General features: G+C 33.9%; 5 protein-coding genes across 6 annotated transcripts; 1 reads left to right on the plus strand and 4 right to left on the minus strand.

Moving 5' to 3' along the window:
* Positions 1-557: 557 nt before the first annotated feature.
* On the minus strand, positions 558-6,355 carry LOC18600191 (transcription factor UNE12-like). Of its 2 annotated transcripts, XM_007030509.3 has the most exons (7): positions 5,389-6,355; positions 4,651-4,761; positions 3,366-3,485; positions 2,973-3,038; positions 2,490-2,555; positions 1,733-1,810; positions 558-1,320 (listed from the first exon to the last, which is right to left on the minus strand). In XM_007030509.3, the coding sequence occupies exons 1-7, from the start codon at positions 5,755-5,757 to the stop codon at positions 1,093-1,095; spliced, it is 1,038 nt and encodes a 345-aa protein (XP_007030571.1). In that variant the 5' UTR covers positions 5,758-6,355; the 3' UTR covers positions 558-1,092. The 2 variants fall into 2 exon arrangements, with proteins under 2 accessions (XP_007030571.1, XP_017977373.1); XM_018121884.2 differs by lacking the exon at positions 4,651-4,761.
* A 1,858-nt stretch (positions 6,356-8,213) lies between these two features.
* LOC18600192 (Bacterial sec-independent translocation protein mttA/Hcf106) lies at positions 8,214-11,885 on the minus strand. Its single transcript, XM_007030510.3, has 2 exons — positions 11,420-11,885; positions 8,214-8,480 (listed from the first exon to the last, which is right to left on the minus strand). The coding sequence occupies exons 1-2, from the start codon at positions 11,750-11,752 to the stop codon at positions 8,352-8,354; spliced, it is 462 nt and encodes a 153-aa protein (XP_007030572.3). The 5' UTR covers positions 11,753-11,885; the 3' UTR covers positions 8,214-8,351.
* A 507-nt stretch (positions 11,886-12,392) lies between these two features.
* Positions 12,393-14,090, plus strand: MEF20 (mitochondrial editing factor 20). Its single transcript, XM_007030511.3, has one exon. It carries the CDS (start codon positions 12,436-12,438, stop codon positions 13,936-13,938), a length of 1,503 nt encoding a protein of 500 aa, XP_007030573.3. The 5' UTR covers positions 12,393-12,435; the 3' UTR covers positions 13,939-14,090.
* Positions 14,091-14,808: 718 nt separating this feature from the next.
* BZO2H3 (bZIP transcription factor family protein) lies at positions 14,809-18,811 on the minus strand. Its single transcript, XM_007030512.3, has 6 exons — positions 18,403-18,811; positions 16,813-16,909; positions 16,491-16,680; positions 16,199-16,274; positions 15,678-15,803; positions 14,809-15,416 (listed from the first exon to the last, which is right to left on the minus strand). The coding sequence occupies exons 1-6, from the start codon at positions 18,754-18,756 to the stop codon at positions 15,018-15,020; spliced, it is 1,242 nt and encodes a 413-aa protein (XP_007030574.3). The 5' UTR covers positions 18,757-18,811; the 3' UTR covers positions 14,809-15,017.
* A 3,646-nt stretch (positions 18,812-22,457) lies between these two features.
* Positions 22,458-24,846, minus strand: LOC18600195 (V-type proton ATPase subunit F). Its single transcript, XM_018120598.2, has 5 exons — positions 24,745-24,846; positions 24,386-24,450; positions 24,220-24,301; positions 23,312-23,394; positions 22,458-22,895 (listed from the first exon to the last, which is right to left on the minus strand). The coding sequence occupies exons 2-5, from the start codon at positions 24,446-24,448 to the stop codon at positions 22,731-22,733; spliced, it is 393 nt and encodes a 130-aa protein (XP_017976087.1). The 5' UTR covers positions 24,449-24,450; positions 24,745-24,846; the 3' UTR covers positions 22,458-22,730.
* Between the last annotated feature and the right edge of the window lie 1,119 nt (positions 24,847-25,965).

A 25,965-nucleotide genomic window follows, 5' to 3' on the forward strand; every position in this document is an offset into this window, starting at 1 on the left:
ATTTGAAAATCGTAACATTTGAAAATAAAAAAATCCTTAATATCACAAACTCCAAAAACATAACCTTTAATTATCACGAAATTGAATATGTGAAATCTTTTATCCTTTCTTTCAAACCAAAAGCCTCAAAACCCATAAATTGTGTAATATTTTATGTTCCATATTTATCCTCTTTTCTCCCCAACTAAAGGCATATTCCCATAAAATATGCAGTTGACACTTTGGAATTTAGGTTGAATTCTTCAGAGTGATCATCATTCACCACCAGATATTAATATCCCAACTAAATTCTTTTTGTACTATTCCAGATAAGAAGAAAAGTGTCACATCCTTTACCCCCTCCCCCTCCCCTTTTTGGTAGTAGATGTATACATTACAAAAAAAAAAAAAACATACAGCTTCTCTGCCTCCTTTCTCTCTCCAATAACTCATCCCATTCAGCAAAATTTCAAAAAGGGGGCTCACCTCACTTTTGTAGAAACAACAAGCTCAACCTTAGACACAGTGTTTAGCAAACTTCTTTATGAATAACCAGAAAGTTCCCACAAAGCAGTCCATTATCAAATTTCAACTTGAATTAAAATTTTTCTGCAAATGCATCATACACATACCTATCCATCCCTTTTCAATGGTCCCACTTCCCACTATCCCAGAGACAAAAAGAAAGAAAGCGAGTTCCCACCACTCAGTATTTTTTTTTTTTTTTGGGTCATCCTCCACTCACCCAGCTATGGATATTAGAAGAGGAAAACATCAATGAAACCTTTGAAAAGTTTTTTTTTTCCCTTGACTACACCATGGAGTGTAACATCAAGATGCCTTTCCAAGTTTTTTTTTCAAGATAGGCATGGAAAACACTCCTTTTTTTTTCTTTGCTTTTGGAACAAAACTGGAAAAAACAAGGATGGAAAAGGTTGCACTGACTTGATTGATGTTGCCAATGAGTGTTCCAAAGATTGGACCAAAGCACGAAATAGCCATCGCGTGTGAGTACAGGACAGGACTATTACAGGATTTGGGACCCCAAAATGCACGGTAAGGAGTCATTTTTATGGGCATGCACACGCGGTTGCATCATGCTGTTGTTTTGCTCTATGAAGGGGTGCTTGATTCGGGTTTCACTATCGTTGGTGCGTCCGGTTGGTGTGTGCGGAAGATCGCGGAGGCCAGTGATATGGGCATGATGCAAAGTGCCTTGGACTGAAGAAACTGCATGGCAGCTCCAATGTCTTCTTCCATCAGCTTAGCCACTTGCTGTTCAGTTCCATCATTTGACCATTTCTCCCAGGCAGGCTGGGTTCCACCTTCTATGCCATCTCCCTATTCACAGAAAGATAAAAAGTAAATCAAGGAAAACAAAACTTAGAAAACACGGTACATCTGAAAAAGACAGCCAACTACTTGATCCAGTTAATAGATTTGCCGAAAATGACCTGTCGAATGTACATGTATATCCTAGTATACAAGCGCAACGTATGGGACCCGAAGAGAATTTACATTTGCAAACTACGAAGTGACAAGGGATTATGACAACAACAGAGATAGCTGTACATACAAGTTTTCACTTAGTTCTTATGGTTTCATGCATACTCAATAGTTTGGTTCCTAATCATGGAAATTTGCATGCTCAATACTACATTCTGCATGTTTTCATAGCATGATTTCTCTTTTTTTTATAGGTTCACAAAATGAAAGGAAAATTTCAGAATCATGATTCTTCCATATGCACTACCTCGACAGATGATAGTGGCACATCAGCTACAAGCTGAGCCACGGCACCTGCTGCACCGAGTCTGCTCATGCTCAGGACCTGTTCAAACATTGAACGAAATTAATGGCATTTTGTGAATATAATTGATAACAGAAATTTGCTGTGGGACAAAAGCAGAAACAGTAGAATCCAGTTTCACATTATTTACTATTCCAAGTAACAGTAATGCAGTTCACATTCTTTACTATTCGATAATGACTTATTTTCAGCTTTGAGATTCCGACACCAGACAAGAGTCAATTCAGTATGACATTGTAACTACTACACATAAAGGAATGCCTTAAGGTCTTCATAGATGTGTATAGGATTCAGCAGGAGGGCCCTACCTGAGATAAAGGACTTGCTAAAGACTTTGGAAAGACATTATCGGAACAACTAATTCAAATTAGTTAGGAACTTTTAGATAGTGATGATGAGGGCTTTTTTTCTTCCTTTTTGTTTTTATTTTTTAAAATTCTTAGGCTTAAAGAAAATTCTATTGCAAAAGCAGCAATGATGAGTTCTTCAATAGCAGTGATGAATTCAGTTAAGTGTTCTTAAAGTACATGGAGAGAATGGAATGCTTAAAAATGAAATCTCAGAAGATATTTGCAACTGAAGTATCTTTAAAATGATTCCTTTCTTAACTTACTGAGAAAGACTATTTAACAACAACCATTTGAAGAACAATGAATCTTAGTCACATCAAGATTGAAATCGAGATTTTGATTGTTAATACCTTGACTTGAAGCCTTAGAAACTTCACATAATCTACAATTTCGTCAAGCATGGCTGCCCTATCCGTCTGCAGAAGATTTAGCAATGCATCAGCAAATACGGATCTTAGATGCCACAAACAGATTCCCCCATCATTTCAAAATTGAACAGTAGCACGAACTCCATGGATTTCATTGAAAATGGAAAAGTTTTCATGATATTCATCTCGCCATGTAGAAGCAGACGTAACAAAACTTGGGGCAAGGGAGAAGTCTTAAGATAACAGAACACTTCCAAATACTAAACAACTAGAAGCTCTAGCCTTTGGCTTTGGTCAATAAGATAGAGCAATAAAAAATTCCACTCTAAAGCAGAAAAACAGCAACCAGTAGGACAGAATAAGTCGGTTTATTTTACTTTTTTACATACCAGGAAGAAGAATGAAATAAGAGCAGCAAACAAGTAGACATAAATCATTTATAAATTATGCCGAGCATGTCCAAACCTTGTTGCAGCTAGGAACCAACTCCTGCAAAGCTTTCATTCTTTCTGCGATTCTTTCTCTGCGTAACTGCATTGACAGAAGGATGTGGAGGGAGGGGGCCCAGGTGCAAAAGCTTGTAAGTAAAGAAGGAACATATACAAATAACTAGAAGATAAAGACTAATTAAACAAAAGAATGAACAGATTACCAAGATTTATTTCATCCAAAAAGAAAAAGATACCAAGCTTCATTATTAAGAAAATATATATATAAAAAAAAAGGATGTCAAAGAAAGATCATAGCAAGCATCTTCAACGAAAAGGAACTAAGCAGCACCTCATAAAAGAACTCTGACTTGACAGAAGCCCCATGTAACATAATTATAGGTTTTATGAAATAGAAAATCAAGTTTACCCGCTCAGCAATACTGTGCGGATCCGTTGCCTGTCCTCGTCTTGCTCGCACCCTTGGACGGATGGCAGGTGGGTGCGGTGCAGCAGCAACTGGACCTGATGTTGGCTGGCTATGAAATTGCTGCATCAGGATGTAATGGATTGTGTGGTGTTAGGGACCATTAGCAAACATGATGGAGATGCATACTAAAAGCAAGAAATTTGCAACTACGACAGCGTGTGGAAAAGGGGAAAAAAAACAGCTTCAAAGGCTAAAGTTTTGGTCAGTATTAATGTTCATAAAGGAGTAGACTTTTAACCATTCTGTACAGATGGCTCACTTGCCTAGTTCAAAATATCATATAAGTTTAAGATCATCTGAAGAGCTGGATTCAGGTAAGCATTAAGCACAAAAGAGCATATGAACTAATAGTTCTCAAATCTCAATGTTGGAAACATGACTGGGTGAATGGATTCGATGATTAAATTACTCCATACACTTTCATTCAGGATTCTCGAGATTAAATTTCATCATCGAGCTTCCTAAAGCTGATTAAGACTCGAAACTAACGCAAATCTAACCAAGGGTACTTCTATAATTTCTTATGAACTTAATCACCGACTTTCTAGAGCTCGAAGTCAAACAAGAAAAGTTTCCACGCCAATGGGAAATCAGCAAACTAAGAAATTTTATTCCCCAAAATCATGCCAAAAATCTGCAAATTAAAAATTGACACAAAGATATCCAAATGGCTTAACCAAAACAATGCAGTCATCCGCATAAGTCAAACATTTGACCTGGGCCCTTTCTTTAATTAAACTGGAAACTCAAAGTCAACGTTTTTTGATGCGATTGTTGACACGCGCTTGTTATCAAACACTGAAAGAGCGTGGAAAGCTATTTCTTGACCAAGATTATCACCACAAATGCTGAAAAGGACCACTCACGCCCTACCTTTGAAACCCAGATGAGATGATAATTGCAGAGTTCCACGCACGTGTGGAGTAAGTCACACGTGCACGGCACATTCTCTGTTGTCAGTAATTTACTTTTCCTTTCACCCCCACTCTCCCTCAAAAGAGCGTGCAGAGCACCGAATAGTAAAAAAAAAAAAAACCCTAGATTTTTCCCAAATATCAAATATACCCCTGACCTTAATCATGATGAACCGTACAAAAAGGTCAGATTTTACAGTACACCCTAAAAGAAAAAGAGAACAAAAAGAGAAAGCAATGCCACAGGCCCCTAGTTGGACCATTTTAAGCCAAATATCAAGGGCATTTTCGTCCAAAAAAGTTAAGTTCACCTGGTGAAGCTGGGGAGGAGGCTGAGGAGGGGGAGGTGAAGGACGGATTTGCTGAGTTTGCATTTGTCCAAAGGGTGGAAACAAGCTTGTCATATGCATGGAATCTCTCTCCTGCCACCATGAGCAAAGTTACAAAGACACACCAATGACTGAATTACTCTTCTAACTTTCTTCATTTTAAGCATATAAAACCTTTATGCAGAAACTTTTGTTCAAATTTGAAAGGTGTAAGTCCAAAGAAAGTTGGGAGAATTTCCCAATGGGAAAAAGCTGACCTTGAAAGAGAAAAAAAAGTTAGGTGCACAGATTTAGGTTTGAATTTCCAGAGCATGAAAGCAGCTGAAAAATTCAGAATCCGTTTTAAAATAATAGCCTTTGTACCTAATATCCTATCCTATCATTTACAAATCTTTGAAAAAAAGAAAATTTTGCTAAGATTCTACCATTATTACATGTCCATACCCCAGAGTAGACTGTTTGTTCTCAGACTCAAAAGAAAGAGAAAGAAATCATTTTTTGTATTTATTCTTCATACAACTGAGAAAGAAAAAAGGAACTAAAAATAATAGAAAAAGGACAACCCAAAACTGCCAATCCTGAAATAATTCATTACTCCAGGACAAAACAAATTATGCAGCAATTTTCCCATACCCAACTTCAAAAAGTAAAGGGAAGATACTGAAAACAAACAAAAATAGGCACAGATGGAAAGAAAGAGATAGATATTGAATGTCATACACTGATTCCAGAAACAGCAGAAGCAGCTGAACAAGAAGCATTATTGTTATTATTGTTGCTGTTATTGTTGTTGCTGTCAACTACAACTCCATCTTCATGTCGTAAGAATCCATGTTCCAAATTCAAACCCAGAGGCATCATTCCCATACCGACACCAATTCCCATCCCTCTAAACCCTCCACCACCACCGTCACCACCACTGCCACCAGCTGGACCGCCACTTGACCCTAACTGTAACACCATAGGCAACGTGGCACCACCAACTTCACTAGCACCTCCACCACCAGCACCACCACCGTAGCCTGGTGGCACTGCCAGGATCTGCTCAAAGAAATCATCACCTAACCCTTCCTGTTGATTACCTGCCATGTCTTATCACTAACAAAGCAACTGCCCTCTGTCACTTGTATATATATATATATATATATATATATATATAAAAAGACTTTGTCGTTGAGTTTTACTATATATAGAAGAAGTGTTTTTCAATGTTTTTGGCAGTGGGAAGAGATTCTAAAAACTTGGTTCTTTCTCTTTTTTTTTTTTCTTTCTTTTTTTTCTTGGTGGGTTTATAGAAAGTTATGGGGTTTTAACGGGGTAACCAAGAAAGGTGAAGGGTGTTGGTGAAATGGGTGGCAGATCCGGAGCCCGATAACCCGGAAAGAGAATTGCGGATTCCAAGAAGAATTTTCAATTCACTGCCTTTTTCTTAGTGTTGGTCTCTACTGTTTTCTTTATGGTTTAAAGGGGAAGTTGTGAGAGAGATAGAAGGAGAGAGGGTTTTGAGAAGAGAAACTGAAACTGGAAAGAGTGTTTCTTCCTAGTCTTGTTTTGGCCTTTGAGTCTTACTTTGTGTTTTGTGAGAGAGAGCTAGCTTTGGTTTGTGTTGTGAGCTATGGCTTTAAAGCCAGACACAGAGAGAGAGTGTAATGGGAAAGCTTTCCTTTTGGAAAGGAAAAGAAAATAAAAGAGTCGGGAACTAAAGCCAACTCGCATGGAAGAGCGTGCGGAAACAATCAAAGGATTGAAGAATTGATGAAGGCCATTTTCTATTCTATATAATAATATACTAATATATTCAATCTTCTAATTCATCATATACGACGTAATTAATTTAATTAATCAAAATCTAATCACGTACATTAACATATTTATTAAACATATTATACAACACGACTAATACATGTATTATAAAAATTAAATTAAATTTTATATGACGTAACACTATTAATAGTTAGTTTAAGTAGGCATAATATTATTGATTTGTTTGAATTGTATTAAAAATGTTCATAAAACGCTTATATGGATTTGTATAATAATTTAATTAACTAAATGAGTTAGAAAAATCTTAAACGGGTTTTAACTTGTTTAAATCACATAATTGTCATATCTTAAATGTATAGATAAAACTAATACATAAAACGCGATAATCTTAAACCTAAACTCATTTAATTTTATATTATTTTTATATAGTACTAAAATGTCGTATCTAAAATTATCAAGTGTATGGTATATGGTAAATTAATTACAAAAAAAACTAGTTTAACATTGATTTAGGTATGTGATTAACAACAGTACTTATTTTAAAAATAAAAAAAATCCTATTTTATATCAAATTTATGTAGATTGAGAACAAAGTTTAATATTTAAGAATTAATTAAAATTTAACAATAATCTAAGTGGATCTTTTCATCATCAAGAGACAAATTGGAGCAATATGTTTATCTTATACTATTTGCTTTCTTTCCTTTTATTCTATATTTATTTATTTATTTATTTATTATTGTCTTTTCTATATAATTTGTGCTATGTGACACATTAGAATCCAAATCATACAAATACCTTTTAAAGCGTGTGTTATCTATACATTACAAAATTAGAAGAAAGGCATTTATATATCACAAATTTGCTATTAATTTAATTGTTGTTATTAATTTTTATTTATTTATTTACTTTTTTAATCCCTCACCTACTTTCTGCCCCCATCCCTTTCTCTTAAGCTAAAAATTGGAGGATTGCAAATTTTTTTTATGTGGTGTATATGAGATTCCATCATGTCCAATAGATGGTACTCTCCATTTCAGTGATCAAATGAGTGGGCCACTTAGGTCTAGATCAGTGTGATTAATTAACCAGTAATGCTTCCAATTTTTTTTTTGTCTAATCAAACCTTAATCCCTTTCTTTGGATCTTAATCAGTTTTCTTAACACGTGATTACCAACCCAATCAAGAAAATTAAAGAAAATGGCCTGTGCTAAGGATGGGGTCCATCTCAAGAAGAAACAATGATTCTTGGCCCACCAGTGAATAATTTAGAGGAAGAGAAGAAGAAAGTCAATTTGAGTGGGCTCAGACTAACCCACCAAGGGGAAAGAATGGGGAAGTGGGCTCAGGCTGAAACTACAGATCATTAATCAATAATAGCAGCTATGATTCTTGCTCTGGAGAAAATATAAAATAAGCACAAAAGCAGCTTTTCCTCAGTCCACCCTTCAGCCAGAACAGATACTTGGAGATTTTCTTTTTTTTTTTCTTTTTAAGCCTAATGCAAGTACCACACTGCAACTCCCACGTTTATAGGCTTTACAGGATTTCCCTACCTATGCGATGTGAGATTGAAGCATCCAGCTTACTTTCTTTGAAGGGTTACTGTGACACAAGAACATAGCATTACAACTCGAATCTATGATCTTGACCCGACTTCTGACATCTCAACCATCTGAGCTATAGCTCTCGTGCAGGATAAAAATCCGGAGCACTCGAACTTGTCAGTTTGGCCAATGGATACTAAAACCATAATTTCTCAAACATGCACTGGAAACAATGTATCAAGTGATGGTCTTACCATTGAAAAAAAACTGCTAACATAATTTATCTAGGTTCAAAATTATTTGTTCTAAGCTCATCGATACAACAGATATGAATTAAGAAATTGTACCAACTAGATGATGGTTTTACAATCTCATACACTCTCCTTGGAGACCTCAACATCTTGTTTATTCTCTTCGATAACTGCCGTAGGATTCTCCTCAGATGGCTCTGTTGGAGACTCAGGACTCTTTTTGAGCTCAGATTCGAACTCCTTAGCAGCCTGCAAAATGTTGTGGGATATCAAATATAATCTTACCAACCATGAAGAATGTCAGCAAGGCTGCATCTAAGACATATTACTTGGAAACAGTGAGGCAACATATAAGAAAAAATCTTACAGTAATTGTTAACGCAGCTTATGTGTGAGCTAATTGGAAACTGAATGTATAGACAAGTGAACTAATGTCTCATACACATGTTTAACAAATTATCTATAGGCCAAGGATAAGTCACCTTTTCCTTCCCTTTCCAGTGCTTAATTCTTCGTCTTTCCCTCTTTATTTTTAAGAAATCCAAACAGGGGGATCACTACCCTCTCCTTCCCTCTTTCCTCCTCCCCCTCCATTCCCTCTCCTTCCCTTCCCCTTTTGTTTCCCAAACAAAAGCTTAAAGAGCAAACTATACCAAAAAATGATCATGGAACACAACAAAAAGAATGCCATCTAAAAGGGCTATATCAAGGGTAATTCATGAACTCTACATGAAAGATTAAGTCAAGTCACTAACAAGGAGACACCATACTCAGCATGAGCAATCAGAATGTTATTAATGAACCATAATGCTCAACATGAGCCATATAAAATGGCCTTGAATATCAGTTTAAAAGGAAATGCTTCTCAGGAAATCACGACACCCAGTATCACTAATCTCTAACTCACATCAATTACTGGACATCAAAATGGCATTCCTTTTCACTGAACAAATCAAAAGAACCTCCTCGAAATTGGAAAGAAAGTAAAGAAAGCCAGACTTAATTCCAATTTCCAGTCATCTAGTTACGTGTTTCTTCATATTTTGCCCACTAAATCTAGAAACTTGGACTAAAACAGGCACGGTACAAAGAGATTCTACTCAACTTAACTTGACCAAACAAACAAAAATATCCTTTAGCAATTCGAAGTAAAGGAGGCATGACACATTTGAAATTAAGATGATAACAACAAAAGCTTCTAGGATTAGTTTGACCAAACTAAGAATATATTCATTAGCAATTGGGATACAAAAAGACAGGTACAATGAAGTTTGAGAATGGCATTCAAATAATTCTATCAAAAGAATATAGTTTTACTAAAAGAATAAAAAGTTCAGTAACAAGAACCAGTGAGCATAATCCTTCTGGGAAAACTAGATAATTTCTGTCTAAAAAAGATTGATGGATATGTTTTTCTAGGACTTAAAAACTCGCATCTCAAGAGAAGATCATATCTTAGCATGGATCATCATTTCTGCTGTCCACTGACCAGGGAAATGTTGATTGTCAGCATTCAGCCAACTTAAAGTGTAAAGCTTCAAGGTTAATACATTGTCAAGCTTCCAACATAATAAAGTAACATGTCATTATTATTTTTTTATCCTTGGTAAAATTATCCTAATTTTACATTTTGTTTTCTGAACAGCTAAGAAGAAATTGTTTTGGTAGCCCATGATCGGTTTTACATTACATCTGAAAACCCTTAAGAAAACAAAGTTCAAGATGACTCCAATAATCAATTACAGCAGCTCCAGGTATCCTATATCTCCAATCTCAAACTGCTCCCCACACCACCCCCCCCCCCCCCCCAAAAAAAAAAAAAAAAAAAGATTTCACTTGATTCTTAACTCTTTACATGTTACTCAAAGGGGTTGTACAAAGGAATTGAGTTTTACGCTGATAGAAGGTCAACATAGTGGCAGGTTGTTTTAATAGGTCATAAAAAATGAAACTCAGATTGAGATTTTATTTTCCAATTGGTTTCCCTTCATTGTTTGGAAAACACAAGAATTATTCTATTTTTGTTTTGTTGCTTGTTTTAGTACAACAAGTTGATTTCATTCTTGCTTTATGATTCCTGTGGGTTTGAAATAAAGAATTAACCGATAATGTGCAGACCTACTATGCTAGGAACTTCTGGTGGCAACTTGCATGCAACACTTCAAGTCGAAGAGATGACAGCACATCAGAGGGGAGGTGACACAGTATTTGGGACTGATAAGTATTAAAACTAGTGACCACCCAAGTTTGGCTGAAGTCAATCCTAGGTTTTAAAAGCAAAGGAACTACTCCAGTTATAATCCATGAAATGCGATAAAAACTAACCCACCAATCCTATTTCCCATAACAAGTGCAATGCAGTTTAACTAATATCTACTATACCATGCTTCTTATTTGGATACAGTTCCCTAAACACAATGTGTGGACCATGGACAACCCATTCAAAGGTAATACCATTGCATTCTTCTCTTAAACATGTTAGGAAAAGAAATATAAAATTTCTAGAAAACTCTTAGTATACAAGGTCAATAGTTCCCGAATGTTATTGGGGCAATTACAATAAATGAATCTATCTGCCAAGAACTAAAACTAATGTCAAGAATATTGCTATTGGTCTAGAGCTTTGAAGTAAACAAGATTGTACTAACTTTCAGTTTATTAAAATATTAGTGTGTAATGTATATTTAGTTATTTGCTTGCCCCTTCAATCAGAAACAAAGCCTGTTGAGCTGTCTTTAGCAACAATTCAAGAAATGGCAGATAACTAGGAATAAAATGCATCAAGACAATACCTTTAATCTAGTAACTTCCCAAAAAATAGGACATTTAAGATACAATCAGAAATTTGAAAATTAAATTTAACAGTTCACAAAAGAAATACCACAAGTAAATCTATCCTCTCTTAGCTCAATTTTCTTTCCAATGGAACCCCAATCAATTCAGCACAACAAAGTAATCTAGTTGGTTCAAATTTAAATTGGTCACTTAATCAAAAAGCACAACAAAAGTCAAAATTTGTTTCCTTTTCATTGTTCTCCTAAGATCTCTCAGCAACAACATCAAAGCTTCCATTTTACAACAACCAAATAACAAAAGAAACATTTTTGAATAGCAAGATTCAAACTCTGGATCATTTTCCTTCAGTTTTCGTACTATCAAGCAAAACCCAGATAAGGCAATCAACAAACCTGTTGGAAGCTCTTGACAGTTTTCCCAATACTCCTCCCAACTTCAGGCAACTTCTTTGGTCCAAAAACAAGAGCAGCCACTCCAGCAATAACAACAAGTTCAGGCACACCAAGACCAAACAAAGCATTGCAAGTAAGACCCCTTTTGGCAGGTTCAGCTCTTGTTCTCCTTCTTGGTTGACCAACGACAAAAACAGATTTGTTTTGAGATTTGGTTTTGTTCAACAAAGAAATGCTGTTACTGCAGGTCATAAAATTAGAGTGAGCTGAAGAAAAGGGAAGTGAAGGTGGTAGGGGTCTTGAGAGAGAGAGAGTTATGGAAGTGATCTCCATGGTTTTCCTAAGTCTGTCAAGATCTTTGAGTTGAAAGGGTTTCTGGATCTTCTTTCAAGTGAGAGAGTTTTATATGTGTGCGTAAGGGTTTTGGGCAGGACAGTTCCACTTCCAAGATGAAAAGATAAACAGAAAGGGTAAGGTTGGGGACTTGGAGCCTGGCGGATATCAAGTTTTGTCCTTTTCTGAGTTTTGACTGTATCTGTTTAAATACACACAGAAACAGATATTTAAGGTATACAGGTGGTAGGTGGTGGCTAGACAGTAAATTCATTTTTCTTCATAAAATAAATACTCACATTTTTCTTATTTTTGATTTAGAAAGAAACTTCTTTGTAAGGGTACTTAGAAGATGTTATTAATGGGGTCTGTAACCTTGGGAGGGTGTGTATGATTAGGGATCCTATGGAGTCCATGAGATATTTGACCAAAGAAGATTTGACTTTTAACTTGGCATTTTACACATAAATCTTTTGATAGTATTAGCCAAAGAAAATGTAAAGAGGAAAAAGCAAACTTTTGACAGTGTTTGGAAATGTATGTACAAATTTGACAATTGCTACATGTTGGAGGAGAAAATTCAGTTTATTTTGGTCGTATGTCCATGCCAAAGAACAAAGCTGCCTTTTTTGCATAAGAAGCTGTACCCACTTTCAAGTAAAGGCATCAAGACTGAACATTTTATGCTCTATACCTCTAAATCCTCCAAAAAGAACTTACACTCAACAATTAACTCTTATGGGGACATGCACTCGCTCCCAAGATTCAGCTGCCTGCCTCTCTTAAATCTCAAAAGCCCAATAGCCTCACATCATATAAAACAAATCCATGCTCAGTTAATCATCAATGGCCTCAAAGAACCCTCCTTTTTGGCCAAACTAATTGAAAACTACTGCTTTTCACCCTCTCCACAAAATACCAAATATGCCCAGTTGGTAAACAAACAGTTTGACACCCAAAGTTTGTTCCTTTTCAACACTTTGCTAAGATGCAGCCAACCCAAAGTCTCAATCATTACTTTTGCCAACTGGGTTTCCAAAGGGCATTTAGTTTTTGATGATTTCACTTTTATTTTTGTGCTTGGAGCTTGTGCTAGATCACATTCATTATCAACACTATGGTTAGGGAGACAAATTCATGTAAAAGCTTTGAAATTTGGTGTTATGTCAAACCTTTTGGTAGAGACTACATTGATTCATTTCTATGCAAAAAATAAGGATATTTTGTCAGCAAGAAGAGTGTTTGATGAAATGACTGAGAGAAGTAGTGTTACATGGAATGCCATAATCAAAGGCTATTGTTCACAAAAGGAGAGAGCTAAGGAATGTTGTAGGGAAGCTTTGGTGCTGTTTAGAGACATGTTAAATGATGTTTCTGGGGTGAAACCTACTGATACTACCATGGTATGTGTTCTTTCAGCTTGTTCTCAATTGGGAGAGCTTTATAGTGGTGCTTGTATTCATGGTTTTATAGAGAAGACATTTTTTAGGCCTGAAAATGATGTTTTTATTGGAACTGGTTTTGTTGACATGTATGCTAAATGTGGGTGCATTAATAGTGCTTTATGCGTTTTTAGGCTAATGAGAGTGAAAAATGTTTTGACTTGGACTGCCATGGGAACTGGGTTAGCTGTTCATGGGAGAGGGGAAGAAGCTTTGGAGCTTTTGGATGCAATGGAGGGTTCTGGTGTTAAACCAAATCCTGTGACTTTCACTAGCTTGTTTTCAGCTTGTTGTCATGCAGGGCTTGTTGAACAGGGACTTCATTTATTTCACAGTATGGGAAGCAGGTTTTGTCTCAAGCCTCAGATACAACATTATGGCTGCATTGTTGATCTTTTAGGCAGGGCAGGACATCTAAATGAAGCGTATGATTTTATTATAGAGATGCCAACGAAACCTGATGCCATATTGTGGAGGAGTTTATTAAGTGCGTGCAATGTTCATGGAGATGTTGTAATGGCTGAGAAAGTGGGGAAGATTCTGCTCCGACTTAAGCCTCCAAATTCTTATGTAGATATGGCTACTACCAGTGAGGACTATGTAGCGTTATCAAATGTTTATGCTTCGGCCGGAAGGTGGCAGCAAGTGGAGATGGTAAGAAAGAAAATGAAGTTAAAGAGGGTAGAAACCGAACCTGGTGGTAGTTCCATACAAACCATCAGCAATCACCTTGACAGGTTGTAGGTGTGGAAGTAGGACTCAATTATTGGATATGGAAAGAGAAGTTGCAACATGGTTTTTCTCTGAGTGCAATGAGCAAATTGAGAGAGGAAAACGAGGCAATGAAAGAAATAAAGAAGAAGTTATACTGGAGAGACTAACTGGAGAAAGAATTCAATGTTCATACATTTTCAAAAAGGATTCTCAAGCTGATTTTTCATGCACATAAAGAGCCACTGAAAGACTGGGCCAAAAAAAAAAAAGAATGAGCCACCGAAAGGGAACAGCATGTATTATGTTAAAAGATGATAGAATTTAGAACAGGCAAGGAAGATGGAAATGTTTTCTCCTGCAGCAGCAGTATGGTGTGTGAATTAGGCTGAATAGTTTGCCTAAGTTTTCGCAGAATGTTAGTCAAAAGGTAATACTAAAAAACTAGCATGATCTTTTTCTTTCTTCTTGTGTCTCTCCCTTGTAACAAATAAAAGGATCACTGGCAATTAGTATTAAAAGAGGGAGGGGGGCCTTGGCTAGTGGCCTCAAGTAATTGATTCACCATTTGATCCTGTTCAACATGTCTTGTTCGCACCTAATTCTTTCAATCCTTTGGGAGAACAGAATCTTCTTATCCCTTCTTCCACCTCGCTTTCCTGGAAAATTTGTATTTGGATATGAAATTATTTAAGTCATATTCGCATAAACTGATTTATATTAAGAGTCCTTCAAAGGGCCACCTGCCTGCCCATAGCAGACCAATGTCCTTAATCTTTTTGTTGTAGACAACTTGTTTTCCCTGGCTGGGTTCGGGTTTCATACCTGACAGAACAGCCGACCCAATTTTACCATATAGGTTTTTCTGGTATCCCTTGAGAGATGCCGATATGGAAATGGCAATGGAAAAATCGACCACTGTATTGATTAGCCATTCTTAACAGACATCACATAATTAATTGAAAGGTTAAATCTAGCAGTTGCACTACTACATGATTAACATAAAGAATAACATTGTTTGCCACAAGTTAAACCAGAAATATACTGCAGGTTAGTCATTCCAAGACATTCTTCAGTAAAACTCTCTTACACTATGCTTGTGTTGTTTGTTACTACTGCTCCCTATTGGACTTAGGCCCACAGGGGCTTACGCCCCCACGGATCCGCTTTTGCAGATGCTCCAAACTAGCCACTCGCTGCAGAGACGCTGTCCGACCAATTTTGTTTCCCGGTACTGTTGATCCTCCAGAATTTGGTTGTATGTTTTCAGCTGAAGAAATGTCTGCCAATGCATTGCTGACTCTCAGGTCATGAGCGGATATAGGATTGTTTGCAGCAGCCCGATAAAAGGGATGCTTTGGGCCGTCTTGCACACGAACAGCAGCATCAGTTGATGTATCAGAGGGACTACCATCAAATGATGACATGGCCATTGTTGATATCTCAGGCGAGCCATGCAACAGTGGGTTCAAACCAGTGATTCTTTTGACTGTCTCCTCAGCCATTTTTACCTGGAAAAACAATTCACCAATGGGCATAGTATTAAGTACAGGTTTCAGCTACATCTGGTATACAGAGAGCTACAAAAATTTTGCTTGAAAAAAGAAACTGCAGGCTCATTGTATCAACCGATGATAACTCTCAGCTTTTAAGCCAAAATTTTGACTGGGTGTGAGCCTCGCAAGGTCTAAGCAGGCATCGGTGGTCTCTGAAAAGTTCCCATCCACCAAGACACTCAACTTTAAGACCAAATATATCAATGAGTCACCTACCTTTGCTCTCAATGTTTCAACATCAGCTTTTAAAACTCTGTTGTCCACAGCTGCTTCATTGTACTTTTGGCTAATGTCAGCGAGACGCTTCATTAAGCTTGCATTTTCAACTCTTAGTTGACCAACCTACATTAAATAATGGATTAGGATATCTATAACTGAACTTATTTCTGTATTTTGGACAACTACAGGTTCTGTAGCATCTTCTATTTTCCATCTATTTAGAAGTTATACTTCATGCCATTGAATTGTTCTAGGTATAAGTGTATGAGATCTAGTCATATCCATTTGAATTAAAAGTGTTTCTCCTCTTGGGCTATGGATTAAAGCCTTTGTGTTGACTACAGAGTACATTGCTTTGTAATATAATCTGCATAATATATTTAAAGGTTGAGATCCTGGCATCATTTTATAATTATGAGTTTGAATTTGAAGAGTTAAGGCTCTTAGAATGTTTCTATCTGTAAGCGAAACCATAAAATTTGGAAAATAATTAAAATGTATTGGGAAAAGCACCACACCTGTGTCTCAAGTTCTGTCAAATGGGCCTGCTTTCTTCTTCTAGAGCGCCTAGCTGACTCTCTATTGGAAAGCATCCTGAAAACCACCATATGGAACAATCGGTGGGAACAGAACTAAACAAAGTAAGTATCTGAAGCATGAATATGCCAAATTAATGATGAGGACAAACATTTTCAAGAAGTTAAATGGAATATTTTGAATATTTGATTTGAAGCTACCACAGTATTCACCATACCAATTTAAAACATGCATGACCCAGTATATCAGCAATGCAAAAGAAGCAATGGTTACCTCCTTACACGTTTTGCATCAGCAGGATCCATGTTCTCCATTGTTTCATTTTCCCCTTCAACTTCATCCTCTTCTGACAGTTCTCTTGATGATCCACTCGTGCTTGGCCTCACCTGAGCTACAGATTTCTTCTGTCCATTTGGCAAAGAAGGAATTTCAACCGGTGCATTACCATCCTTATTGCCAGCTCCTATATATCCAGTAGAACAAACTTAAAATTGCATTACTCATTATACTCAAATGCACACTACCACCATGAACACTGTTAAGGGAAGCAGAAAGAACAGCTGCACAATAAGAAACTTCAGTGATGATTTTAAACCTTTAGAAGTAGCTTTGGATCCCAATTGTGGAGAATTGGATGCTTGTGATCCACTGTCGGCTCTAGCAGCAGACTCTTGGGATTTTAAAAAAGATGCCTGTTTGACATGCATATATTAAATAACATAATGAGTCCACAGTTTACAAAAATTAAGAGAATAAGAGGGAAAGGGCTTCACATAACCTTTTAACTAAGACAAAGCAATATGAAGATAGATCCTACATTTTACACTAAGAACAGAGGCATAAAAGATGAAAAACAAAATATTTTTAGTTGGGGAAAAAAATGACACCTGAAACCAAAATGTTTTCTGGACAACATGAAACAAAGAATCATGTCATGCATATATCTGCTTTTGATGCATCAAAGAAAAACTTGAAAGATACAAAAAGAAGTTCATGAATTGGTTTACAACCTAGTACAATTTCATACTTACACAGTATCCTGAAGGATGAGAGAGTTATCTAAAAGTCAGTTGCTGATCAGTGTTTGCTTTTTGTTTTCCATCTATGATTCAATGCATATATTTTATTCAGATGTTCCTAAAAGCCAATCATCCAATGAAAACAGCGAGAGTGTAGAAGCCACTAATAAGATCTAGGATTTTCTATTTGCTAGGTTGTCCTTTCTGAAACAAATTTCCATCAAAAAGCCCCTTAGAAGATCTTTCATGCTAAAAATAGCCCTTTCTATTCCTTACTTTCTGTTCAACAAGCTTCAGACAGTGGAACTTAGTTTTAATCGACTTTTACTCAATTGTTTTCCTATTTTTTATGAGGCATGGTCATTGGTCAACTCAAGCACAATCCTTCCTAGGCATTTTGGTTCCTTGCTTTTGGTTTTTGGTTAAATCATCAAAAAAATTGCTATGTACAGCCCATGCCCAACTGATCTCCAGCTCTTTCTTTGTCCTATCAGGATTTTAACTCTTCTAAGGAAAAAGACACTTTTCTTACACGCTAAAATACCCAAAAATCATTTAAAAATCATCTCAACCATATTTATTCACAAACTCCAAAGCCAAGGGAGCAAAAATACCCACCACCAATCAGAAATTAGGAAAATAAACTATTGATATAATACTAAAAATTAGCTTTTCATGATTTACTGGTACCAAGAGGTCAACGAGACAAATCATCAACATAACTAAACTAATGAGTAAATCATGTTGGAACCTTTTCTATGGCCAAAAAAGAAAATCCATGGTAACCTTTCCATTACCCAGAAAGCAAAACAACACCTTACCAGAAAACCTTGATTTTCCCAGAAACTTAGAACAAACCAACACTGGCCCAAAAAAACGAAGTTCTAGTATTTAGAACCTATCTAGATAAAAGAAGCTAGCTTTTTCATTACCCAGAAAGCAGAAACCAAAATGTCACTTCAAACAAGTCAAAAATCCATACTTCCCTCACTTCCCTTTTCTTTTCCCTTTAACTTTTCTTAATAAACAAACATAAACCAGAAAAATTTTCATTTTTTTATAAAGAAAATAAACAATAGAGATCAAAAGTTTTCCTACTTTATTGCCCTCACCTCCTCATCATCCAAACACACAAAAAAAACCAAAAAAGAAAAGAAAAGAATTACCCTTGACATGGCTACAGCAGCACAAGCCAAGTTAAGCTTGGTTTTAAGAAAAGCCTGGTATTCCTCTGAATCCACCGGAATATTATTTTTATCTTTGTTCTCTAAACCCCCATTAGACGAAGTCATTACCCCATTCTCCTTCTTCTTCAGCTCTTCCTTAGCCTCCTCCTCTTCTTCTTTTTTATCTTCACCTTTCCTGTCAGCTTCTTCTCTAAGAAACTGCTGAAAAGCCCACTCCGAAGCACTACGGTTCATTTTAGAGCCCCGTTTCTTATCGTCATCAGCGGCCGAGACGGCGGAGGATGAGGACCAGAAGTGGTCGGAGATTTCTTCGACAGAGAAGACTCTATCCATTCTTGTGCTTGGTTGGGTCGTTTAGGGTGGTTTGTTTTTATTATGTGCTGATTCAGATGTGTGTCAAAAGGATTGGGATTTAGAATTTTTCTCAATTTTTTATTTTTTTTTAATTTGGAATATTGAAATGTGGGGCCATTCCCATTTTCCAAATGGATAAGGAGAGTAAATTTCGGTGCCCTTGTCTTTAAGATTGTCGCGGTAGGCGTGAGGAGATGGGTGAATTAGGTGGATTGACTCGTTGTACTTAAAAATATATATAGATTAAATATTTTTATAAAATTGATTAAAATTAGTTAAATATAAAAAAATATCAAATTGATTTGATTAATTTGATTTTGAATTAATAAATTAAAATTTTACTATTTTCTTTTTAGAAATTATAATATGTATATATATTATTTTACTTTATTATATATATATAATTAATAACATAATTTATATGTTATAATATTTTAATTTTTATATCAAAATTTGTATAAATAATAATTAATTATAAAAATTAATAAAATTATTAATAAAATTATTAAGTGTAATTATATAAATAAAGTCTATTATAATTTATAGTAATATTTATATATAAATTATATATATATAATATTACGTTATTGTATATATAAAATGAATAGCATAACTTATATGTTATAATATTTTATATCAAAATTTATATAAATAATAACTAATTATAAATAACATGTTATAAAAACTAAAATGACAATTAATAAAGTTATAAAATGTAATCAAATAAATAAAATTTATTACGAGTTATAGTAATACTTATTTATAAATTAAATATATATATATTTATAACATTTTATATTACGAAATATTTCTAAGTTGTAATAATTACAACATATTAATATAGAATATTTACTATCATATATTATAATATTAACATATAAATTATATCATTTAAAATATATAACTTGTAATTTTATATTAATACAGATTTATAATTACATATATATAATTAAAATAAAATTGTTATCATTATGATTTATATACGTACATATAATAAATTAATATATTCTAAGTATATTATTAATTAAGTTTACTATCAATTCTTCTTAATATATATAAAAAATATTTTATATATATTAACATATATAAATAAATATATATATATATATATATAATTAGTTTAGTTTTTTGGGAGGATTGGTATAAAATTTTAAAATCGATAACTAATCAAAAAATTAATTGAACCTAACATTTTGGACCAATTGATCTAATAAATCAATTAAACCAAACTGTTTTACCAAAATCGCATTTAATTTGAATAGGTAATTTATTTAATTTGGTTTTACTCACCCCTATTTCTTGATACAACAATGAGTTGGATAAGTTGTTTTTTCTTTTTTTGAATTATTATTTCACTTATTAAAATTTTGTATAAGTAGATTTATATGTGTTATACATAAGTTAACATATTTAATAAAATGGATGTAAAGAATGTATGATCGAGGATCAATTTGTACAATCAAAGATTGGTATGTACAATTAAGATCGATCTGTAAAATAAAATATTTTGTTCTTTTTTACCTATTAAATATTTGTTGACAATAAAAAATAAAAAAGAAAATGGGTTTTCGTAAAATTTATGAATTATTGAAAGCAAAAAAAATAAATAGAAAGTAGTTATTGAGTTATTGTAATTGCTAGTTGTTGGAGAAAGACAGAAAATCTTTTTGTATGATTGGCAATTGAAATTTGGGAAAAAAAGTCAATGGCAATTAAATAAACCCTAAATTTGGAAATAAAAGCATTTATGGTCTAAGGTGTTCTTATTATTATCCACCAAAATTGTTACCCTATTTGAAAAATACCTTTAAAGCTTAGCTAGTAGCCACCAAACAACAAAGACATTTGGTTGAATTCCCTTTTTTAAAAAAAAAATGAAATTGGTTCAACCATTTTTCGTCAATTGAATAATAAAAAATATATTATTTTTTTCTTTTTTATGATTAAAGAAATTCAAAAAAAAAATCAGAAATACATTGTTTCCATTACTTCTTGTATATTCTGAACAATACCGAATCTAATTCATTCGATATCGAGACAAATGAATTAATTGATTAAATCAATATTTTTATATATTTATTTTAAAAAGAAAAATGGGGGTTTTTGGTTTTTTTTTTATTATTTAATTATAGAAACATACGTGGTCATTAGAAGCACATCGAAGAATCTTTAGAAGAAACTATAGAACTCCCATTGGATAGGAAGGGACGACAGGTCCAAAATCCCCCTTGAGATGAGGCGGCTCTTTTCTGGATAACTGTTTCAATGGGCCCCCACAATTTGGTGGGCCCCATGGTATCCACCCCAAGCCCTACAGCCTCAAAGTCCATCTAAATACAACTTTTTGCTTTTAATTAAAAATCATTCTTTTATTTATAAATAACAAAATAAAAAATAAAAAATATTTTATTTTTTAGGTAAACTCTACCTACACTTGTTACAGTGCACCTTACAAATATTTTTTTCCAATTAACACCTTAACTTTTATTTTTCACGAGGATTAAATTATTAAGTTTGCTTGATAGAATTACAAAAAAAATACTCATAAATATGAACAAATAGATTAATTTCAAATTGAGAATATTTTGATAATTTTACCGAAGAAAATTAACAATCCAATTTCCTATCAGAACACAAGTTATGCAGAAGATGTTAATTTATATATTAAAAAAGTATTCTCAGGACATTAATTGAGAAAAAAAATCACAAAATATTACGTAAGAAAAGCTAAAATCATTAGGAATTAGGTAGAGTTTACTTTTCTTTTTCTTTTTTTTAAAGGCAATATCTAAGTTGTGTTTGTTTACATGCCTTTGTCATGATTAATACCCTTTTTTAACACAGTTATTTGGGGTACTAAACAAACATGTTGGGGCCTACAAAGGCATTTTAGTGGGTGTGGGTGTTTTCCATTAATGACAAAACAAGAGAAGAAAAAAATAAAAATGGGAATGAATGTTGTCAGTAAAGCTTTAATTGCAAGGTTCCCCCACCAAGTTTGAAAGGGTAAAGCCTTTTTCCTTTTGCAAGGGACGGTTTTGTTTAAAGTCTTGGTTGGTCCACATTATAATTACTATTCACTTTTTTATTTCAATGATTTATCTAAACTAATTTATTATTACCAACAAAACCATATTACCATTTATCACACACTAATTTCCAAATTACGAATGTATATATCGATAATTTACCATAGAAATAATTTAAATATTCGTAAAAAAAAAATTGAGTTTCACTTATCATCACGTGTGTCGTTTAATTTTTCTTTACGGTATTACTCTCGAAATGAAACAATCATGATAAGAAAAATTATTAAAATTCAACTAATTAGGTTGTAAAATTCTCTTTGGCAATCACCTTATGAAGAAAAAAAATATTAAAAATATATTACAAAAAAGGAATAAAAAAGTTCTTCATAATTAAGCAGAAAACCATGATTGTGCTTTGTGCTTATCGGTTAAACAATAATTAATCATTTTGGTTGTTCGTGATTGAGTTGTGTCCAACTTGATATGAGCTTATCATGCTTATCTCACCTCAAGGGGTAAAGGTACAAAGCAAGGAAGTCCTTCATGTTTACTGCTTGTTCAAGTCTTATAGAGTTCATGGAATTAACAAACTAAACACAGCATAGGCCAGAAGCCCACAACTAGCACCAAGAGGGGTCTTCAAAGGGAATATGATGAAAATAATCAGCTTCTTTGCCTTCTACAGGCAAATTTATTCATGCTGTTCTTGTAACCTTGATCACAGATTCTGGTACTCAATAAATACAACATACACAAGAAATGAAGAGGTTATTCGATGCACAAGATGCTGAAAAATCAATCACAGGGAAGTACATCGATGATATCGTTTATGATGGTGTATGATTTTGCAGAGACTTTTGCAGCTAAATCAACTATGGTCCTATACCATAATTGGAATTTGATAAGCATACCGGTCGGACATGGTCAACGCCTTCCAGATGCAACGGATTCGGCTGAGAAGAGATACTTCACACGTGAAAGAACAGAATCATGAGCAGGATCGTAAGGATGATCCTTTGAAGGGATTTCGAGAATTGCTGGAACTGGCTTATTATAGCTATCAACTAAAAACCGTATCATGTTTGCGACCTGATAGAGCAGAAGAAGTGTTAGTTCTCAGAAATGATAAGAGCTTTGAAGTAAACCCAGAGATTGCAATACATGCTAGTATGATATACTACTAGGACATAAGACAACTCTCTGCTTAACAAGCTACTGTCAAAGTTCCCTTCCCAATTTTCATTTGACTATGGCTAACCAGGCAACTCAAATTGCCTGACTTACCAGAGTGGCTGGCTATGCCTGTTAATGATTCTAAGAAACATGACAAGGGAATTAGAATAATGTGATTATGCAACAAGGATTTTACGCTGTGATTACTCCATAACCAGTCATTAAGTGATAGTAGCAAATGGTTTGTGAATCATTTCCTCATCATGGTCAACAGAAGTGAGCATAACCCGCTTTCATATTATTAGACAACATACTTATGAGGAATAACTTACATATTGACTGATCAAAATAATAGCAATGTCATCCTTTGTGGTGAACTCCTTGAATGCATCTTCAACTGCCTTCACTGTTGTTTCTGAGCAGAAACATGAAAACTACTATTAGCAAACAAAAAAAAGGCAGACAGAAGATATATAGTGAAAGTTTTGAACATAAATATGAAATGAGCTACTTATATTGAAAAGCAGTAGGATGAACACTAGTTTCATTCCCTTACAAAGTACCATGGTACCATCCGCTATCTAAAATTCTTACTTTTGAAGCCATACTTTTCAGAACACCCCTAAACAGCTACTAAGAATTTCTCACAATCTGGAAAACTGATAAGCCAAAACAGTTACAATTGTGGCCACAACTAATATTTGGCACTTATCTGCATCTCAAGAGCAGCCTTATGGCTATGGGTGTTTCATTATATAAAAATGCATATAAAGCTCAGAACCATCCCTTGCAAGTTGAGAAAAGAGTAGCATAAGTGAATTACACCTAACATAATGGAAACTTCGAAGAAAACAACATTACAGCTCTGAAATAAATTCAATTTGATTTAAAATACTATCTATGAGCATATCTCTTGTTTTATGATTAATGATCTAATTACAAATGTTCAACAGCTATGGAAACAGAGGTTCAACAGCCACTGAACTGAACTACCTACAATTCCCGTCCAGTAACAATTAAGTCCTACCTAGCTCTGATCAGCTAGTAGGGCAATTATTATTTGATTTGGGAAAGGGGAGATTCGAATCCAATCTTTTGCACAGAGATATGTGCACTTACTACTGAATCAAGTCAAATACTGGAGTGCTCTAATTATAGAGTAATCATAAGCATTGCAAGGAATCATAAAAATACTTGAAAATTCGATAAAAGCTGTAAAGAAATAAACCGAAAATCATACTCGAATCCACAATTAGGTAGTTGGTTTTTCTTCTTAAATCCACATTTCCAACTCCAGCCATCAAAAATCCAGTCACTGTATCCTACATCACATCAAAATAAAATAAACTCAAAACATCAAAATTATACTAAAAAATTAAAAAAAAATTAAATTAATTTCCATTTACCTCATCAGCAATCATTGCAATTAGTGCTGAATTGCATGTAGGAATCTGTGCTCTTCCCGCCATTTCTTTAAAAAAATATATAATTTAACAGTTAAAAAACCAATCTTTGAAGCAAAGATTTCCAAAAATTAAAGGAAAAGAAAAGTAAAATTTGGCTGAGGTGAATCCTGTAAGCTATCTTTGTTAGACTAAGGCCAAAGGAATTTTGTTTATGTCTTTTTTTTGTTTTATCTTTTCCTACTGCTCGATTTTCTCAGTATCCAAACAGATTTAATTACTACTAAAATTTATCTAAACAAATCTAATAAACATAAAACGATTACTAAAAAATTTAAAAAAATAATAAATAAAGATCGAACCTTTTCTCAGAGCTTCGGATCGACGAGCAAGACGGAGAGAAACTTATATTATTTTTCCTTTTTCTTTTTTTACTTTTCAATGATTATATTTGAACGGAGCCAAGGTTTTCTTGGATTTTAGTCTAAAACCAAACCCGGAAGGTATTGGGCCTCAAAATAAATGGGCCAAGCCTGAGCTTTCTTGGGGCTTTGGTAACATTCTTTGGGTTAAATTCAGTGGTCTCTAATTCATTTTTGTTACATAAATTTATTTTTTGGTATAATATTTAAACAAATTTTAAATTATTCAAAAATTTTAAAATAAATATTTCTTCTATTACATTTCAACAGATCTTTATATATTCATTTTGGATCAACTAAACATTTATTATTAACAATTGACTAACTCATAATTCTCAGTAAAAACGACATTTGTCATTTTTTATGTCACATGTCATGACATGTTAAATGTTATAATGAATGATACATGATATGTTACTGTAATATGATTGTATGGTCAAATAACATTTTTACCCTCCACGTCAATGTCTTGTAGATATAAAAATAACAATTAAATTAATTATTAGTTATAAAAATCTATTTGACTTAAATGAACGTAATAAACAATAAAAGTTAATTTAAAATTTAAAAATAGTTCAGAGATTTTTTAAAGCATTATATCTTTATTTTTCAAGATTTGTGTATCAATATCTAATTTTCTATTTTTTCAACCAAAAATTTCTATTAGTTCATTCATCAAAAAAAAATTTCCCCTTCATATAGTTGTACTACAAGATAGTTATTCCATATCATAAATCTTGATTCTATTCAAATATCGATATGTACTCATGTTTTATGATAAGTTGGATTACTTTTACACATTGCGTGTTGGGTTGCTAATTGCTATGGATAAAATATTTCTCAATGGGGTTGAAATTTATTGAGTATTTGATTTATTAGTTAATGTATAATTCATCTACTTAAAGAGTAAGATTCGAATTCTTCTTCTTTTAATTATAAAAAAAAAATCGTTAGTTATAATGACATATTTGACTTAAAATAAAAAAAAAACTTGATTAAATTTAATAAAAAAATAAAATTTATTTAAAATTTTTAAAATAAAAATTTAAAATATTATATTATCTTTTATTAGGCTAATGTCTTCTGTCTCAATCATTGTGTTTGAAAATTTGTGCCAAAATATTGACTTGCAAACCATAAAAAAGGTGAAGCGATAACCCA

This window comes from Theobroma cacao, chromosome 5, assembly GCF_053813885.1.
Source record: "Theobroma cacao isolate CCN51 chromosome 5, ASM5381388v1, whole genome shotgun sequence".
Taxonomy (NCBI): Eukaryota; Viridiplantae; Streptophyta; class Magnoliopsida; order Malvales; family Malvaceae; genus Theobroma; species Theobroma cacao.

Bases quoted from the DNA above. Each gene is read 5' to 3' on its own strand.
- BZO2H3 (XM_007030512.3), bottom strand. From the start codon at position 18,756: ATGGATAGAGTCTTCTCTGTCGAAGAAATCTCCGACCACTTCTGGTCC. The intron at 16,275-16,490 runs GTAACCATTGCT...GGTGGTTTTCAG, and splicing joins GATGCAAAACGTGTAAGGAG to GATGCTTTCCAATAGAGAGT. The intron at 15,417-15,677 runs GTAGGTGACTCA...TTGTTTTTCCAG, and splicing joins TTGAAACATTGAGAGCAAAG to GTAAAAATGGCTGAGGAGAC.
- MEF20 (XM_007030511.3), top strand. From the start codon at position 12,436: ATGCTCTATACCTCTAAATCCTCCAAAAAGAACTTACACTCAACAATT.
- LOC18600192 (XM_007030510.3), bottom strand. From the start codon at position 11,752: ATGGAGATCACTTCCATAACTCTCTCTCTCTCAAGACCCCTACCACCT. The intron at 8,481-11,419 runs GTTTGTTGATTG...AACATTTTGCAG, and splicing joins CTGTCAAGAGCTTCCAACAG to GCTGCTAAGGAGTTCGAATC.
- LOC18600191 (XM_007030509.3), bottom strand. From the start codon at position 5,757: ATGGCAGGTAATCAACAGGAAGGGTTAGGTGATGATTTCTTTGAGCAG. The intron at 3,039-3,365 runs GTAAACTTGATT...CTGTCAATGCAG, and splicing joins CGCACAGTATTGCTGAGCGG to TTACGCAGAGAAAGAATCGC. The intron at 1,811-2,489 runs GTATTAACAATC...ATGTTTGAACAG, and splicing joins TTCTAAGGCTTCAAGTCAAG to GTCCTGAGCATGAGCAGACT.
- LOC18600195 (XM_018120598.2), bottom strand. From the start codon at position 24,448: ATGGCGGGAAGAGCACAGATTCCTACATGCAATTCAGCACTAATTGCA. The intron at 23,395-24,219 runs GTATGATTTTCG...GTTTCTGCTCAG, and splicing joins CTACCTAATTGTGGATTCGA to AAACAACAGTGAAGGCAGTT. The intron at 22,896-23,311 runs GTAAGTTATTCC...CTGCTCTATCAG, and splicing joins TTATTTTGATCAGTCAATAT to GTCGCAAACATGATACGGTT.